Consider the following 16757-nt stretch of genomic DNA (forward strand, 5'->3'; position numbering starts at 1 on the left):
GGACTGCTAGGGCTCAGCCCCATCCCACTCTAACTGAACTATTAAACAGAGTGCGGCTTCACGCGCGGAAAGTACAGAGACTCAATCACAGGGCCCGGGCATTCTCCTCACGGGTCTAGCCTCGGGAGAATCCTCCCCCAACGCCAGAAACTGCAGAAGTCGCGCGGGCACGCGGCCAAGCGGACACTCGGAGGGTGGGGAGGGGGCGGGGTGGGGGGGGGGGGGCGAGACGACGGTGGGGGCGGAGTCAGGGCGCGCACGTTGGCACCACCTACCTACGACGGGTATAAAGCCTCTCCCGGTAGCCATCTACCACCAGTGCGCGAAGGCACACGGGCGATATCGACATGGCTTCGTCAAAGTCTATGGTTTTAGGTTACTGGGATATTCGCGGGGTGAGTGCGGTCTCAGCGGCTAAGCCACTCGGTCTGGGCGACTGACGCGGAGGTAGCGGGGGTCCTCTTGGTCAGCGGTCTCCGAGGCCAAACCTCCTACTCCGCGCTGCCAAAGGTGCGCGGCCGGCCCCCTGCGAGCTCCGGGGCCGCGGAGACCGACCCCCTGCCTCGCCGTTGGAGACGCTGGCCTTGGGGGAGAGGGGCTGAGGGCAGCAAGCCAGCCCGGGGTAGGTCTCGGGAGCTGCTTAACCACCCCATCCCGGCGGGATTCGGCGTCTCGGCAGCTCTAGCAGGGACGTTGGCGGGTGGGGGGTGGAGGATGTTGAGGGGGGTGTGGACTGCGCAGGTGCTGACGGAGCGCTTTCCCCACCCCCACCCCTCTTCCCCGACCCATCAGCTGGCGCACGCCATCCGCATGCTCCTGGAGTTCACGGATACATCCTATGAAGAGAAAAGATACACGTGCGGGGAAGGTAATGCCACACTAGGTGCCGGTGCGACGCCGCGTTGAGCTGAGCAGGTCTTCCAACTGTTCCTGTCTTATTGTGCCCAGAGGGTGGCATCACGCCAAGGTCGGGTGGGACTTCTGCCACCAGTCACCTGGGAGCTGTCTGCTGTGTTTGGTGTGGGGAGAGAGCTGGGAATTTTCCTCCTGCTGTAGCCCAACTCTGCCTGATGGCTAAGCTTTTGGGATCTGGGTATGTGAGGTATTGGGCTTCCCAGGTGGCGCTAGTGATAAAGAACCCGCCTGACAATGCAGGAGACATGAAATGTGGGTTTGATCCCTGAGTCAGGAAGATCCCCTGGCGGAGGGCATGGCAACCCACTCCAGTTCTTGCCTGGAGATTCTTGCCTGGAGAATCCCATGAACAGAGGAGCCTGGCAGGCTACAGTCCACAGGGTCGTAAAGAGTCGGCCACCCTGAGGCGACTTAGCATGCTTGTGAGGAATTGGAATTAGGGTGTGTCTGTACATCTTTCCACGCTCCTCAGGTGGGATATTAAGCTGGTTGGATCCCACTTCATTCTTTCTCTTACAGCTCCTGACTATGATAAGAGCCAGTGGCTGGATGTGAAATTCAAACTAGACCTGGACTTTCCTAACGTAGGTGGTTTTAGAAGAGGGGGCAGAAGGGAAGGCCTTCAACTATATCCTTGCTCCTTTCCTCTCGCCTCTAGTGGTTTGTAGAATAAGGGCTCTTCATCTCGATAGAATAGATAGAATGCAGGGTGTCCTTAGACTTGGATGAAGAAAAAATTACATTTGCATTTCTACTAACCACTAGCTAAAAGTTAACAGTTCTTTCTGTTGTGAATGTAGGCAATGTAACCTTGATTATTAGCCAAGCCTGTGACTGGGTATTTTTGCATTACATGTGTTGCAAATATAAATAAATATTATTTACACTTATCATACTTTGAAAGTATGATAGTCATTACATCTTCTTGTTATTTAATGCATTCATAGGCACATATTACTCTTAAAATTTTGTTCTTTTAATGTTATATAAATTATGTAATATGTGTAATTTGCTTTATGCATTTAAAAGCCTTATTCAGAGAAAAAGTGCATAGCGTGCACATACCCATACACAAACACACACGCAGTAAAGCACCCCTGTCTAGAATCAAGTGTAGACTCAGTTGCTACCTTTTACTTTCTTTCTTCTTTCTTCTAACACAGCATTTTTTCTCTACTGTTCTCTTCCCTGCAAGTCTTCTTTCCCAGGAGAGAGAGGCAGGGAGGCAAGAGAGAGGTTGTTCATTTGGCCTGTCCTTTTCTTTCCAGCTGCCCTATCTCATGGACGGTAAGAACAGGCTGACCCAGAGCAATGCCATCTTGCGCTACATCGCCCGCAAGCACAATATGTGTGAGTGGGGTAGGGCTGGTGTTGTGAGGGCAGCTCACCTGGGAATGGATAAGGCCAAGGGTGATTTCCTGTCATTTGGCCTACAGGCGGTGACACTGAAGAGGAAAGGATTCGAGTGGACATCATGGAGAACCAAATAATGGATTTTCGCATGCAACTGGTACAACTCTGCTACAACCCTGACCACGTGAGTTTCCTGAACAGGAAGGCATCAAGAACAAGGTGCCTTTAGGAACTCAACGGTTAAATCTGCCCCACTCTACTGCTGCTACCTTCCCACCAAGTCTGTCAGAATAAGAAACAGAACTCTTATTTCTGGAGGATTGGTTTGTCATGTAACTCTGGTGTTGGCCCTTCTTCTTTCCACATCCCTCTCCATCTGCCACCTCTCCCTGAAGGCATGGAGAGGAAGGCACCTGGAGAAAGGGCTGCTAAGTGTCCATCACTGGCCCATGCCCTGATTCATGGAGATGATCGCAGCTGTTCTCACTTTGCTTTTACTTCTCCCCCAGGACAAGCTGAAGCCTCAGTACTTGGAACAGCTACCTGGACAACTGAAACAGTTCTCCTTGTTCTTGGGGAAATACTCATGGTTTGCAGGGGAAAAGGTAGAAGAAAGGGAAGGGAGGGGATCCTTTGCTGCCTCTGCAGGTATTAATGAACTCCCCAGACCTGATGATCTTATTGTCCCTGTAGCTCACCTTTGTGGATTTCCTCACCTATGATGTCTTAGATCAGAACCGTATGTTTGAGCCCAAGTGCCTGGATGAATTTCCGAATCTGAAGGCTTTCATGTGCCGTTTTGAGGTGATGCCCCTTGCACCTTTCTCTTAAAAAACACAGGCTGCCCTGGGCCCTCAAGGGACCCCATTGTTGTATATTCTTGCCTAACACCAACTTTTGCCTAAAGGGATCAGTGGTTGACACCTCTAAACTTTAAGTCTTGGGAGGGCACTGTCTATAAGAAGTGGTGGGGATGAGGGACATGGGGGTGGAGTCAGGCAGCATGCGAGTGCTACTGTTCTGAAATGGGTCTTTTGGCCTGGGTTAGAGTCTTTATAAGATTTGGTGTGCTTTCCTTTCAGGCTTTGGAGAAAATAGCTACCTACATGCAGTCTGACCGCTTCCTTAAGATGCCTGTCAACAACAAGATGGCCCAGTGGGGCAACAGGAGAATCTGCTGAGCAGGAGGCAGACTTGTACTCCTTTTTTTGTTCCATTCCGTCTCTAGGGTACTTGTACTCCCTCTTTCCTGCTCTTTTCAATAAATAGCATTCAGGCTACTGGTGTCTAGCTTGATTTCTGTTGGGAATAAAGGCCGAAGGGGAGTAAGGACATGTGAATTAAATCACTGCAAATTGGCGTTCGCCTACCCCACACCTGAGTTCAAGAGCTAGAGGCTCTTGCCCAGACCTTGAGAGTAAGGTGAGATTTCACAGCTGTAGATAACAGGTTGTTAAATGAAACTGTACCCCCTGTAAAGACTTGGTGAAGTCTTCAAGTAAAGGTGTGTGGTAGATTTGGGAAGATTTCAAGTAAAATTGTGGGGGTAGTTGTGGAAGATTTCAAGTAAAATTGTGTGGTACTATGGACTCAACTGGAGATCAGAAACAGACCCTTGTGTATGTGATAAAGATACTTCAAACTGGTGGACTAACCCATTTATAGGAATAGGACAGTTACTTAGCAATTAAAAATAATGGACTCCTACATTATGCTATTCACTAAAATTAATTCATCTGGAGTTTAAGGCCCAATGTTAAAGCTCTAGAAGTATTAATGAAAATGTATGAAATTTTGTGATCATAGGGAAGAAAAAGTTTCTCTAAATACACCATTTTAAAAGCTATAAAGGGAAAGATTTTACAGATTTACCGTTATTCCAGATTGTAAAGATTTTTTATGACAAGGGATAACTAAGAAAAATTAAATGGCAAATGAGATAAAAGACCAGTATGCTTCTGCTGCTGCTAAGTTGCTTCAGTTGTGTCCGACTCTGTGCGACTCCAGAGACGGCAGCCCACCAGGCTCCCCCATCCCTGGGATTCTCCAGGCAAGAACACTGGAGTGGGTTGCCATTTTCTTCTCCAATGCGTGAAAGTGAAGTCGCTCAGTCGTGTCCGACTCCTAGCGACCCCATGGACTGCAACCTACCAGGCTCCTGCGTCCATGGGATTTTCCAGGCAAGGGTACTGGAGTGGGTTGCCATCGCCTTCTCTGAAAAGACCAGTATAGAGACTATTATATAAAGAACTCTAGTCAAGGTGATGGTTTTTCCAGTAGTCATGTATGGATGTGAGAGTTGGACTATAAAGAAAGCTGAGTGCCAAAGAATTGATTCTTTTGAACTGTGGTGTTAAAGAAGACTCTTGAGAGTCCCTTGGACTGCAAGGAGATCCAACTCAGTCCATCCTAAAGGAAATCAGTCCTGAATATTCATTGGAAGGACTGATGTTGAAGCTGAAACTCCAATATTTTGGCCACCTGATGCGAAGAGCTGACTCATTTGAAAAGCCCCGATGTTAGGAAAGATTGAAGGCAGGAGAAGGACGACAGAGGATGAGATGGTTAGATGGCATCACCCACTCAATGGACATGAGTTTGGGTAAACTCTGGGAGTTGGTGATTGACAGGGAGGCCTGGCATGCTGTGGTTCATGGGGTCGCCAAGAGTTGGACACGACTGAGTGACTGAACTGAACTGAAATCATTAAGGTATTCCAGATATTTTTTTAAACTAACATAATTCCTTGTGCCATACAGTAGGTCCTTATTATTTATTTTATATATAGTGTCTGTCAGTTAATCCCAAACTCTTAATCTATTCCCCGCCATTGCCCCCACCTTTTCCCTTTGGTAACCATAAATTTATTTTCTATGTTCATTTGTATCAATTTTTTAGATGTACATACAGCAGCAGCAGCAGCACATGTAAGTGAAATTATATGATATTGGTCTTTCTTTGACTTAGTATGATAATCTCTAGGTCCATCCACATTGCTGCAAACAGTGTTTCATTCTTTGAGTAATATTCCACCATGTATATGTACTACATCTTTTTCATCCATTCATCTGTCAGTGGAATTTAGTTTGTGTCCATGTCTTGGCTGTTGTAAATAGTGCTGCTAGGAGCATTGAGGTGCATGTATCTTTTCAAAGTAGAAATTTCATCTTTTCTGGGTGTGTACCCAGGAGTAATATTGCTGGATCATATTGCAGCTCTATTTTTAGGTTTTTAAGGAACCTCTATACTGTTCTCTGGGCTTCCCTGGTGGCTCAGACAGTGAAGAATCTGCGATGCAGGAGATGGGGTTTGATCCCTGTGTTGGGAAGATCCCCTGGAGAAGGGAATGGCTACCCACTCCAGTATTCTTGACTGGAGAATTGCATGGACAGAGGAGCCTGGTGGACTACAGTCCATGTGGTTACAGAGACTTGGAGACAACTGAACTACTAACACTTTCACTTTCATGCTGTTCTCCATATTGGCTGCACCAATTTATATTCCCACCAATAGTGCAGGTCGGTTCCCATTTCTCTACACCCTCTTCAGCATTTATTATATGTAGACTTTTAATGATGACGTTCTGACTGGTGTGAGATGATATCACTATGGAGGTAACTCAGTTTTTTAAAAGTGAACAAAAGCTATGGACAGATGATTTATGGAAGTAGAAATATTGATGGCCCAAAAGTTTAAAAGATGTTTATAATTCAAGAAATTGAAATTTATACCAGTAAGAGGACCATTTTTCAGATGAACAAATTTACAGTTTATAAAGTATTGGAAAAGCTTGGGAAACTGACAAGGATTTCTTGCTGGTGGACACTTTTTCCCAGGACTCATTTCTCCAGGGACTGAAGGGCCAGTTTCCCATTTCTTTGCCTCTTCCCTGTGGTGAACAGACTTTAAAATGGCCCTCATAATCCCACCTTCTTGTACTCAGGCTCTTATGAAATCCTCTCCCTTTGAGTGTGGGCAGGACCTATGACTTCTAATAAACCACAGCAAAAGTAATACGATGGAGAGATGTGGCTCCCCCAGGTCCCAACTGCCCCTGACTCTAGTTCTAAGATGGGCAAGGAGAGAATGCTCTCACAATGTCTGCCTTCAAGCAAAGAAGGAAAGTGGACACCCTGTCACCCCAGAGGCACAGAGATCGCACAAGTGTGAAACTAGTCGACTAGTGATGGGTTTGTGCAAGTAGCATCAGTAAGAAGTTCTTAAAACAAAAAACTTGTGATAGCTGAATGTGGTGGAGAAGTTCCCCCAAAAGTAGAGAACTTCATTTGTATTCATTATTGAGCAGCTAGATAAAGGCATTTCCAGTTCAGAAGAAAATGGCTTATGTGAGTCAAGAAAAATTTGTAGAGTTATTTCATGGATGGGATAGGTGATGTGTACAGAAATGGATCTGCCTTTAAAAGTAGTTTAACAGCTTATTAAAACACCTGGACTTGGTACAGAAATTGCATTTTCCTTATCCCTCAGCTGCAGGACTAGGTGGTACAGTAAGCCATGTGGATCAAAGGGATTTAAGGAGTCCAGGTGGATGGTAGAGGAGGGAGGAAGTAACATTTAGCCAGTGATTTTCCTAACGTGTAAGTTTGCTTACATCACTGCTGCTTGAATATGGTAGGCCTTCAGAAAAAGACAGTCTTCTTCATTTTGCAAAACCATAGCCTGACCTCTGCTTCCTCTCCAGCTACATCTCTTGGCAGATGTACGTCCCTTTCCCTGCAGCATTGGGTTCTAGCTTTTCTGAATACCCTAGACTCCAGAGTCAGGCTGCCTGGGTTGGGATCCCAGCCTTGCTACAGTAAACTTCTGGCCTCCTGTGCCTTCTCTGACAAACGAACTGCCCCCTCCCCCGCCACCCCACCCAACGCCCACTGGACCTTGTCAGGAATAGGCCAGTATTTCTAAAGCATTTAGAATGGATGAATGTTACATAAACTTACAAATTATCTAAAAGCACCATGTTCCGTTTTCTTCACGCTTTTGCACTTGCTGTTCTCTCTGCCTGGAATGCTTTTGTTCTGGCCGGCTAAGCCTGCCAAATGCCTATTCACCATCTAAGGTAAGCTGAGAAGCCCCTATCTGGGGGGAGCCACAACTGATAATCCCTCTGGGAAGTATTAGTGATTGTCACCAATGATTTATGATTGTTTCCCTTTTAGAGAAGTGTCACTTCCCTCTTGAACTTACATGTAACATTCTGACTTGTTTTGGCCAATTAAATGCAGTGGAAATTACACGTTTTCTGGGCAAAAATTTAAAAGCCACCGTGCGAGTGAATATATCTACTTCAGACTGCTGTGGAAGCCTCCATCAGTCTGGGTCTCTGACAGACCAGGAAAACCAGGGGCTGTTGACTGCAGTGGACAGAAAAGGTGAGCAAGAAATAAACATGCATTAAGCCACTGAGATTTGGTTTCACTTGAGTGACATTCCTCCACCTTCCACCCAGCTAATTTCAGTGCACTGACTTTAAATCCCTGTTCCTATAGGAGTCAATGTTTTCCTCTGTCAGCACGTACTGAACTCTAGTTGCTGGCTTAAATGTCTATCTCTGCCATTGAACAATATGTTGCCTGAGAGCAGGGACTGTGACTTAAGCAAATTTTATTTGAAGCTTGTGTAGAGCCTGACTCAAAGTAGGCACAACAATGCATTGATTCCCTTCTAATGAAAATGGAAAGAATAAAGAAGAGTTTGCTTCAGAAAAGTACTTAATGGTCTCAAGGAGCCTTAAGAATTTCACTCTGTTCTGGTTGGGAGATAAAACACAGCACAGAATGCCCTGTTCTTGAAGTAGATGGCAGAAGTGCTTGGACGGAGCACGGAAGATCAGGTTCAGGGAGGTGCCAGAGATCAGCCAAGAACTCTGAGGCTGGAGAGTGGGTAATGAGATTTTATGGTCTGGTCTGCTGCTTGCTTAGGCCAGATTGTAATGAAACATCTCTGAGGACCAGCAGGTATGAGCTCTTTGTGTTTGGGGAGGATTTTCAATAGAAATAATTATAGGTGTGTCACACGTGAGATTTAAACCCAGAAGAAAAGATTAAATAGACGTATGTATGTTTGAATTTCAAATGAACAGGTGCTGCTGTGCAGAAGACACATAGAGACAGAGGGCCAACCTGAGGTATTGTCACTAGAAGGGGTGTTTACAGTGGTGGGGAGACGTGGGACTAGAACCAACAGGATAATTTGCATGCTGGGTGAGACGTTTGAGGGAAAATGAGGCTAGATCTGTATTTTATCTTCTGTGGTGTAATGTTTCCAATAGTACTAACAGATTTTTGTAAACCATGACTGAAACCCTATCTGCTTCTTTCCAGAATTATGTTTAAAATGGGAAGAAAAGTAGAATGTAGGAAATGCAGAGTGGCTGCTGGGTCTTTTAGACAGGACTGTGCTTTGTCAGGGGATTGTGTTGGGAAGAGTTGGGAAAAGCCAGGTCTGATTAACAGGAATAGTATCATGGGCATATTCTGGAAGACTAGTTATGGGATCCACCAGGACTGGACCTTCTTCTTTGCTTCCAGGTCTTGAGTTGCTATACAGAGCAGGCTGGTCTCTGTGTGTCTGTCATCAGTCAGGTGGTAGACTAAGAAAGTGGGTTAACAGTGAACCTGAAAGTGAGGTCACCAGAGGGATGGACGCAAGAGCCAACCCAGGGAATAACTTTAGTTTACAGATATCGATGGTTAGTGTAAAAGCTTTATTATGCAGTATCTCTTTGGAATCTCTCACCATAGAAGGGCATATGTGTGATAAAAAACAAAAAAACAAGTGCTCAATCATGTCCCTGTGGACTGTGGCCTGCCAGTCTCCTCTGTCCATGGGATTTTTCCAGGGAAGAATACTGGAGTGGGTTGCCATTTCCTCCTCCAGGGCATCTTCCCAACCCATGGATTGAACCCACATCTCCTGTATTGGCAGACGGATTCTTTACCACTGAGCCGCCTGGGAAGCCCCTATATGCGTGGTAAATAAAGGCAAAACAGCTTATTTGCAAATATGAGTGTAGGCTGTTTTCTATTAAATTACAGAGCTCTTCTAATTTTGCCTTTTTTCTACCTCCCATTCCCTTAATATTTCATATGGACTGAATTGGGAGTCATTGACATTGTGCTTTAGTCTGGCATTTTCAGAATATCAACATAAGTGTTATCCCAAAATGCCAGACTTGGAGCTGGATGCAGTAGTTAATGACACTGGGTTGTCCCTGTTTTGGTGAAAGAGGGTGGATGTATTTTTGTTCATACAGGGATGGTTGTATTACGGTAGGCGTGAGTATCCTGTTGTGGTGATGGTAGTGATGACTGGAAACACACATGTGCAAAAGGATGTTTCTGTTTGGCATCTGTCCTCTGCATCTTTTAAACATCCTTCCCACAGGTGGGGAATTTCTCACACTACAGGTCCCACCTCCCCCAGGTGGAAGACTGCTAGTTGACTCTCGATATCCATGTCCCCATCTTCTGTTGTCACAGAACCTCCACTCCTGCTGGGCATGTTACTTCCCAGGCAGAAGATGTCATTTCCAAAATGATGAAGTTCTAGCTGCTGTTGCTGCTGCTGCTAAGTCGCTTCAGTCGTGTCCGACTCTGTGCGACCCCATAGACGGCAGCCCACCAGGCTCCCCCGTCCCTGGGATTCTCCTGGCAAGAACACTGAAGTGGGTTGCCATTTCCTTCTCCAATGCATGAAAGTGAAAAGTGAAAGTGAAGTCGCTCGGTCATGTCTGACTGCTAGTGACCCCATGGACTTCAGCCTGCCAGGCTCCTCTGTCCATGGGATTTTCCAGGCAAAAGTACTGGAGTGGGGTGCCATTGCCTTCTCCGGAAGTTCTAGCTAATGAGATATAAATAGAAGTGTTATATGTTACTTCCAGAAAGTTTTTCTGTAAGAGGGAAAGAGCAAGAGCCACTCGTCTTTCTCCCTCCGGCTGTTTGCAAAGCAAATGTGACAGGGCTTTAGCAGCTGTTTTGTCTATGAAGTGACATAGAGAATGGAAAACACCCATTCAGGATGATGAAGTATAAAGTTAAAAAGCTAAGTCATTAAGACTACTATGAAGCCAGCATTCCTAGTGCTTAACTGTCTACCTCCAGAGATCTTTTCACATGAGAAATAAACTCCTGTCCTATTTAAGCCACTGTTTATATATATATATATATATATATATATATATATACACACATATATATATATATATATAATTTCTGGCTGTGCAGTCTTTGTGGCTGTGCGTGGGCTTTCTCTAGTTGTGGTGATAGTTGCAGTGTGCAGGCTTCTCCTTGCGGTGGCTTCTCTTGTTGCAGCTTCTGGACCCTAGAGCTCAGGCTCAGTAGTTGTGGCATACAGACTCAGTTGCCCTGCAGCATGTGACATCTTCCCAGACCAGGGATCACACCCATGTCCCCTGTACTGGTAGGTGGACTCCTGATCACTGGACTGCCAGGGAAGTCTATGCTGCTGCTGCTGCTAAGTCACTTCAGTTGTGTCCGACTCTGTGCGACCCCATAGACGGCAGCCCACCAGGCTCCCCTGTCCCTGGGATTCTCCAGGCAAGAACACTGGAGTGGGTTGCCATTTCCTTCTCCAATGCATGAAAGTGAAAAGTGAAAGTCAAGTCGCTCAGTCGTATCCGACTCCTAGCAACCCCATGGACTGCAGCCTACCAGGCTTCTCCGTCCATAGGGTTTTCCAGGCAAGAGTACTGGAGTGGGGAGCCATCGCCTTCTCCGAGGGAAGTCTATAAGCCACTATTATTATTTAGTTATACACAGAAGAACTTAATTCCAATGACTTCACCTGCTTTTCCAGCCTCCCTTGTGGCTGAGGTAAAGGCCTGTGACCCAGGTTCTATTAACTGCACACAGTAGTTCAGGACCTCAGTTCTAAAGAAGCAGACCCTGAGCATTTATCTGGCACAGTAGTGGTGGAGGGCTCAGGATGCTGGAGGCAGCAGTGACGAGACATTCATATCCGGTACCACAGTGGCTGTGGGGTCGTCTCTAGGACAGCCCCCCCATGTGGTTAGGCACACTTCCTAGTTACCCAGCTTCCAATGCCAACTCCCTGGCCTCCCCAGAGATTTAGTGAGCTACCAATACCTTTAAAAAATTATTTTCCTGGGCGGGGCGAACCCAGGCGGCGCGGGGCGGGGATCGGGTCGTGGCGGGCGGGGGGGTGGGGGGGGGCGGTTCCCAGTTGTGCTTACGGGGTTGCCATTGCGGCTGGGAACTGCCATTTCGTGCGCTCCTGGGTCCCCTTGGATCGGCATCCAGTGAGCAGAGCGGAGGGGTGCGGACCACAGAATATATAGGTGAACTATAAAGAAAGCTGAGTGCGGAAGAATGGATGTTTTTGAACTGTGGTGTTGAAGAAGACTCTTGAGAGTCCCTTGGGCTGCAAGGAAATCCAACCAGTCTATCCTAAAGGAAATCAGTTCTGGGTGTTCATCGGAAGGACTGATGTTGAAGCTGAAACTCCAGTGTTTGCGGAGCTGACTCATTTGAAAAGACCCTGATGTTGGGAAAGATTGAAGACAGAAAGAGAAGGGGACGACAGCAGATGAGATGGTTAGATGGTATCAGCGACTCAATGGACAGGAGTTTGGGTAAACTCTGGGAGTTGGTGATGGACAGGGAGGCCTGGCGTGCTGCGGTTCAATGGGGGTTGCAAAGAGTCGGACAGGACCGAGCGACTGAACTGAACTGAACTGAACAGAAAAACAAATGCTGTTCAAGGACACTGAAAGAACCCTGATGTTGAAAATCAGACCTGTATCGTGAGCAATGCTTAGAAATCCATGAGTTGACACATAGTATTAGGCCTATCATCCTTGTAGTTCCCTCAGTGAAATATGTTGCGAAAAGCTCTTCCTTCGTGGTATAGATTCATGAAGAAGCTAAATAGCATGAATCCTTTACGTTGACAACTGTGAATTTAAATCTCCTGTGAATCCTATGTGACAACCACACATACCAACATGATTTATTAGTATTATATCAATATTTTTAGTCCTACTGTATTTCAACTAAAAATGTCACTATATGATGGTACATGAAGTCAAGACATAAAATCAGGGCAAATACAAAATATTCCATCCTTTGAGAAAGGGAGCAAAAAAATAATGTGCTTTGCCTATTGCATTTTTATGTATTAGATCCTTAAGTATTTTATTCACCACACCCAACTGAATGGTTCACAAATGTTTCAGAGAGGAAAGGATTATTTCTCTTTAACAATGAGGAGTTCAACTGCTCTCAAAGCAAATACCCGACGGTAATCACCATGAAGGACAAAGTTGCTTATTCATATTTATATTACTCATTCGTTAGCTTGCCAAAGATTCTAGATCTGTTACCACATTTTTTTTAATAATATCCGCACGTGAAAGTGAAAGTGGCTCGGTCGTGCCTGACTCTTTGTGACCCCATGGACTATATAGTCCATGGCATTCTCTAGGCCAGAATACTGGAGTGGGTAGCCTATCCCTTCTCCAGGGAATTTTCCTGACCCAGGAATCAAAACCGGGGTCTCCTGCATTCAGAAAAATCATGTCCTTTGAATTTCCATTTTACTGTATAGGACCACGGCAATGTGATTACATAAAATTTTTTACTTTCCTTTAAAAAAAAAAAGTATTTTCCTGTTTCAGCAAGGAACACTAAAGAATACTCCACTCCCCTTTGATCTGTCTGAAGATAAAGATCTTATCTTTAATACTTTGCTTTCTATTCTCCCTGCTTGAAACCACTGCCTTAAACCCAAGGTTTCTCCTTGTCTTGGATTTAACCTTTATCCTCTCTCTCCTGGGTGTGGGAGAGACTGAAACTGGCCACAAAATCTATTTTTCTGTTGAAATATGTGTCTACCCTTGTGACTAGGTAAAGCCACACCTCTGATCACAAATGGAATGTGATCAGTCGTGACATGTGCAACTTCTGCCTCACTTGTATACTAACTTGCTTCCTTAGGTTTGCTCTGTTTTCTTCCCCATACTCATGTTACATCTGCTACCAAGGAAATGAGGAAGCAACCTTGCTAATGGCAGAGCCACAGGATGAAATGAGCTTCAGTTCCCGAATAACTGCCTCAACAGCCTGACCTGTTCGTCATGGGACATGAAAGAATAAACTTCCATTTTCTGTAGGCTGCTAGCTTGGGATCTCTATCAGCTTCATCTTTCTCTGCTGCTACAACAATGACGGAGGAACACTAGGCATGGAACTTGTATTAATAGCAGGTAATTTCAGGTCAATGCGGGAGATACCAACACACTTGATGGTCAGGATCCAGGGGTAAGCCAGGAACTTCTTGTAGTACAGCCCAGTCTCTTGACTTGACACAGTCCACCTCCTAACTGTGCCCCTTGATTCTGCTTTAAGAGTCCTTGGGCATCTGTGATACTGCAGGTCCCAGCCTCTTAATTGGCTGAGGCCAGTGCTTCAGGGGTCCCTCTGGTTCGTGTAAACCCTTTAAGAGTGAAATCCCCATCCCCCCCAGGCCTGTGGGGCCCCTGCAGTTACTCCCCATTAGCCTTCAAAGCTAGACACTGTAAGGGCTCATCTTCCCAGTGCTAGACTCCCAGGCTGGGAGCCTGTTGTGGGTCTCAACTCTCACTTATGCTTTACAAGCAGTCTCCTACCCCCAGCTGCAGCGTCATGCCACAGTTCTGGGGACCTCACAACTACGGTGGCGCTCAATATGTCTACCCCATCACCCTTTAGAATCTTTATTAACTTTTTAATAATGTCATACATTTCTATAAGGTTAGATTGGTTTTTTAAAAAAAGCTGTTTACATTCCATATTTCAATAAAATTATATTGGTAGTTGCCGGGGACCAGCCCCGGCTGATCCAGGGTATTCGAAGGAGAGACGGCTAGGCGAGGGTCAGGGAATAACTGCTTAATTACACTTTAATTAAAGATACAAAGAGTAATAAAATAAGGATAGCTCAGTGAGGAAATTCAGTGGAGAAAAGCGGCTGAAATAAGGATAGCTCAGTAGGAAAATTCAGTGGAGAAAAGAAGCTGAGTGGCTTGGTTTACGCGGAAAATCAATATAACCCATGACACCAGGTTAGCTCTGACCACGGAGGCCGCAGGCGCCCTCTCGAATAGCGGAAGGTGCCCCACCTTAGACACCTTCTCGAGTGGGTCTTAGAAGCCCAGGCAAATAAATGGTCGCAGAGGACATCCGCGCTCCAGATGGACACTCAGCTGGAATTTGGGAGAGAGAGTGACATGGGGAGACCAAGTTTCAGTGAACAAGGCCCGCACTTTATTTTCCAAAGTAGTTTTTATACCTTAAGGTATGCATAGAGGATAATGGGGGAAGGGGTGGAGTCATGTAAGGACAGCAGTTCCTGGTTCTAATCTAAGCCAGGCTTTCAAACTTATCATATGCAAAAGTTCAGGTGATTGACATCATCTTCTGGCCCGGAGGCCTGTTAACATTTTAAGAAACTTATTTTTCTCTAAAGGTGATTATTCCAAAGTCAGGCACCAGCCTTCCAAAAAGCATTGGACAAAGCTGCATTTTACATTTCTATACACCCATTATATCAATCAATACACTGCCAAAGACACAGTAGGTAAGGAGTATGGAGACTTAGCAGCAAACATTGGCCCAACAAGTGAAAAACCCTTCACCAATACATTTTCTAATCAATCTTTTAACTACTCAAAGGAATCTGTGTTTAGGCAGTTTAGAACATCTCCTGCCTCTCACAGTTGGGAGGCTCTGAACAATCACATGTGGCCGGAAAAACCTATTCAGGCAGGCTAGAGGATTTCCAAAGGAGTTTGTAGGTTGAAACACTGTCACATCCAAGAATTATTAACTGGAGCCGTAAGCTAACTCTTTTTCCAGAGAGAGGTAGTGGGAGACAGCCCCCCGTAAAGTCAGAGGTGTAGGTGAAAGCACAAAGCAGAAAGTAGGCAGACTCTGGTTTTGGGGGTAGATGCTCGAGAATTTCCAGGGGGACTCCTGAGGCTCGATCCCGCCTTTGCGTATGCCGAGCCTCCTTCCTCATGACCTTTGTCATGGGCGGAGTGCCTCACGCTGGCTCCCGGCAGTGATAGAATTCCAGTTGAGCTATTCCAGATCCTCACTCAATATGCAATATGCCGGCTCCCAGCATCTCCCCCTTTTTTATTTCTTAAAACAGCCAGATGCAGCTCAGTCGCGAGCTTCTGAATGTTCTGCCGAAGAATCCTGACAATACAAGGAAGAATGAATATGAGAAGCAAAATTAAAGCACCAGCAGTGATGTATCCAAGGATATTAGACAGAATGTTTTTTCCTGAAATGAAAGTTAGAGAAGGTGTGAAAAAAGTCATTAGCTGCGGTAAAATCCAGTCAAGAGTGTTTCAGGGTCTGTATTTGATTATGAAGTTTCACTAAGTCCAGGCCAATGTCAGAGCTGTTCCAAACACCTGAGATATGATTTTTGATTTTTTCCCATTCATAGTCTGTCCCGTTGACCTTTAAAGATGTCACGCATATCCACCGGTAATCAGCGTGGCAAGACAAAGCCATTTTCACTTTTAAAGCCTGTAAATCAGTCCCAATATGCATTATTGCCTCTTCTAAGGCGTCTACTCTCATCTCTAATTTCCTATCTATAGCTTCCTGTGTTGCTAGAGTTAGTGAAACATTTTTAGACATGGTATCAACATATTGGGCAGTATGCACTTGTTGAGTCAATGATATTGCTGCCACAGTAACAGAAGTAATTGCGGTTATTAAAGCTGATATTCCTAAAATAAGTAAGCCCACAAATCGTCGCAATCGCATTAAATCCTGAAGTTGTTGTAATACAGCAAGACTATAGTTATATCAATAAGTGGTTACATTATAAGATAAGGTGGACGTTGTAACACTACAAAGGAGCAAACATTATATTGAGGGTTTAAATAAGATGAGAGCATACATTATTCACAGGTCACTACATTGGGTCCACCAGTTTAAAGTCACATGTACATTAAGTTTTCCAGAATCATTGGTAAAGAGAAAAACATAAGAAGAGGGTAGACAAGCCAAAACAGAATAAGTAGAATTATTTTCTGGTTGGAGTTCGCGCTGCAGCAGCCCCGTCGGTCCCGCCAGGATCTCGATGTTTATCTTGCCTCCCCTTCTGGTGGGCTCCTCTTTTGCGATCGAAGCAATGGGGGAACTGGATGTCTGGGGGTCTGCAACATGGTGAATCAGCCTGTCTAAATTGGAGAATCTGTATTCTGTGGAAAAATATAAGCACATCCTCGACCGATAGTTAATAATGGGTCAGGACCCTTCCATTGTCCTGAGAGGGCCTTCCATTTGACTAATGGTTTTGTATTTAATTGCTCTGGGCACCAATGGGAAGCACTGCAGTAATTCCAGCTGAATCAGTATTTAAAATATTTATTACGAAAAGAGCATGTTGCAAGATTTGATGGGGAGAACTATACTTAAACTCCCCTTCTT

At 45.4% G+C, this 16757-nt stretch overlaps 2 protein-coding genes and 1 long non-coding RNA gene across 6 annotated transcripts in view; 2 read left to right on the forward strand and 1 right to left on the reverse strand.

Moving 5' to 3' along the window:
- Positions 1-16757, reverse strand: part of LOC129654995 (glutathione S-transferase Mu 1-like) — a 114728-nt gene that overhangs the window by 71631 nt on the left and 26340 nt on the right. The window contains exon 8 of one of the 4 annotated variants that reach the window (XM_055584806.1): positions 14478-15506. The exons of the other annotated variants lie outside the window; for them this stretch is intronic. Coding sequence (XP_055440781.1) covers positions 15471-15506 — 36 coding nt within the window. The 3' untranslated portion in view covers positions 14478-15470. Of the gene's footprint in view, positions 1-14477; positions 15507-16757 lie in introns of those variants that run through there. 4 annotated transcript variants of the gene reach the window in all.
- Positions 240-3548, forward strand: GSTM3 (glutathione S-transferase mu 3). The gene is made up of 8 exons (XM_055584809.1): positions 240-395; positions 793-868; positions 1435-1499; positions 2184-2265; positions 2352-2452; positions 2778-2873; positions 2962-3072; positions 3351-3548. The coding sequence occupies exons 1-8, from the start codon at positions 348-350 to the stop codon at positions 3447-3449; spliced, it is 678 nt and encodes a 225-aa protein (XP_055440784.1). The 5' UTR covers positions 240-347; the 3' UTR covers positions 3450-3548.
- On the forward strand, positions 8205-13437 carry LOC129654997 (uncharacterized). The gene is made up of 3 exons (XR_008715701.1): positions 8205-8243; positions 8369-8413; positions 13263-13437. It is a non-coding gene; the product is annotated as an uncharacterized LOC129654997 (long non-coding RNA).

This window comes from Bubalus kerabau, chromosome 6, assembly GCF_029407905.1.
Source record: "Bubalus kerabau isolate K-KA32 ecotype Philippines breed swamp buffalo chromosome 6, PCC_UOA_SB_1v2, whole genome shotgun sequence".
NCBI lineage: Eukaryota > Metazoa > Chordata > Mammalia > Artiodactyla > Bovidae > Bubalus > Bubalus kerabau.

Excerpts from the sequence above, each read along its gene's own strand:
- GSTM3 (XM_055584809.1), top strand. The coding sequence starts at position 348 with ATGGCTTCGTCAAAGTCTATGGTTTTAGGTTACTGGGATATTCGCGGG. Across the intron at positions 2,874-2,961 it reads CATGGTTTGCAGGGGAAAAG|CTCACCTTTGTGGATTTCCT; the intron begins GTAGAAGAAAGG and ends TTGTCCCTGTAG. Across the intron at positions 3,073-3,350 it reads CTTTCATGTGCCGTTTTGAG|GCTTTGGAGAAAATAGCTAC; the intron begins GTGATGCCCCTT and ends CTTTCCTTTCAG.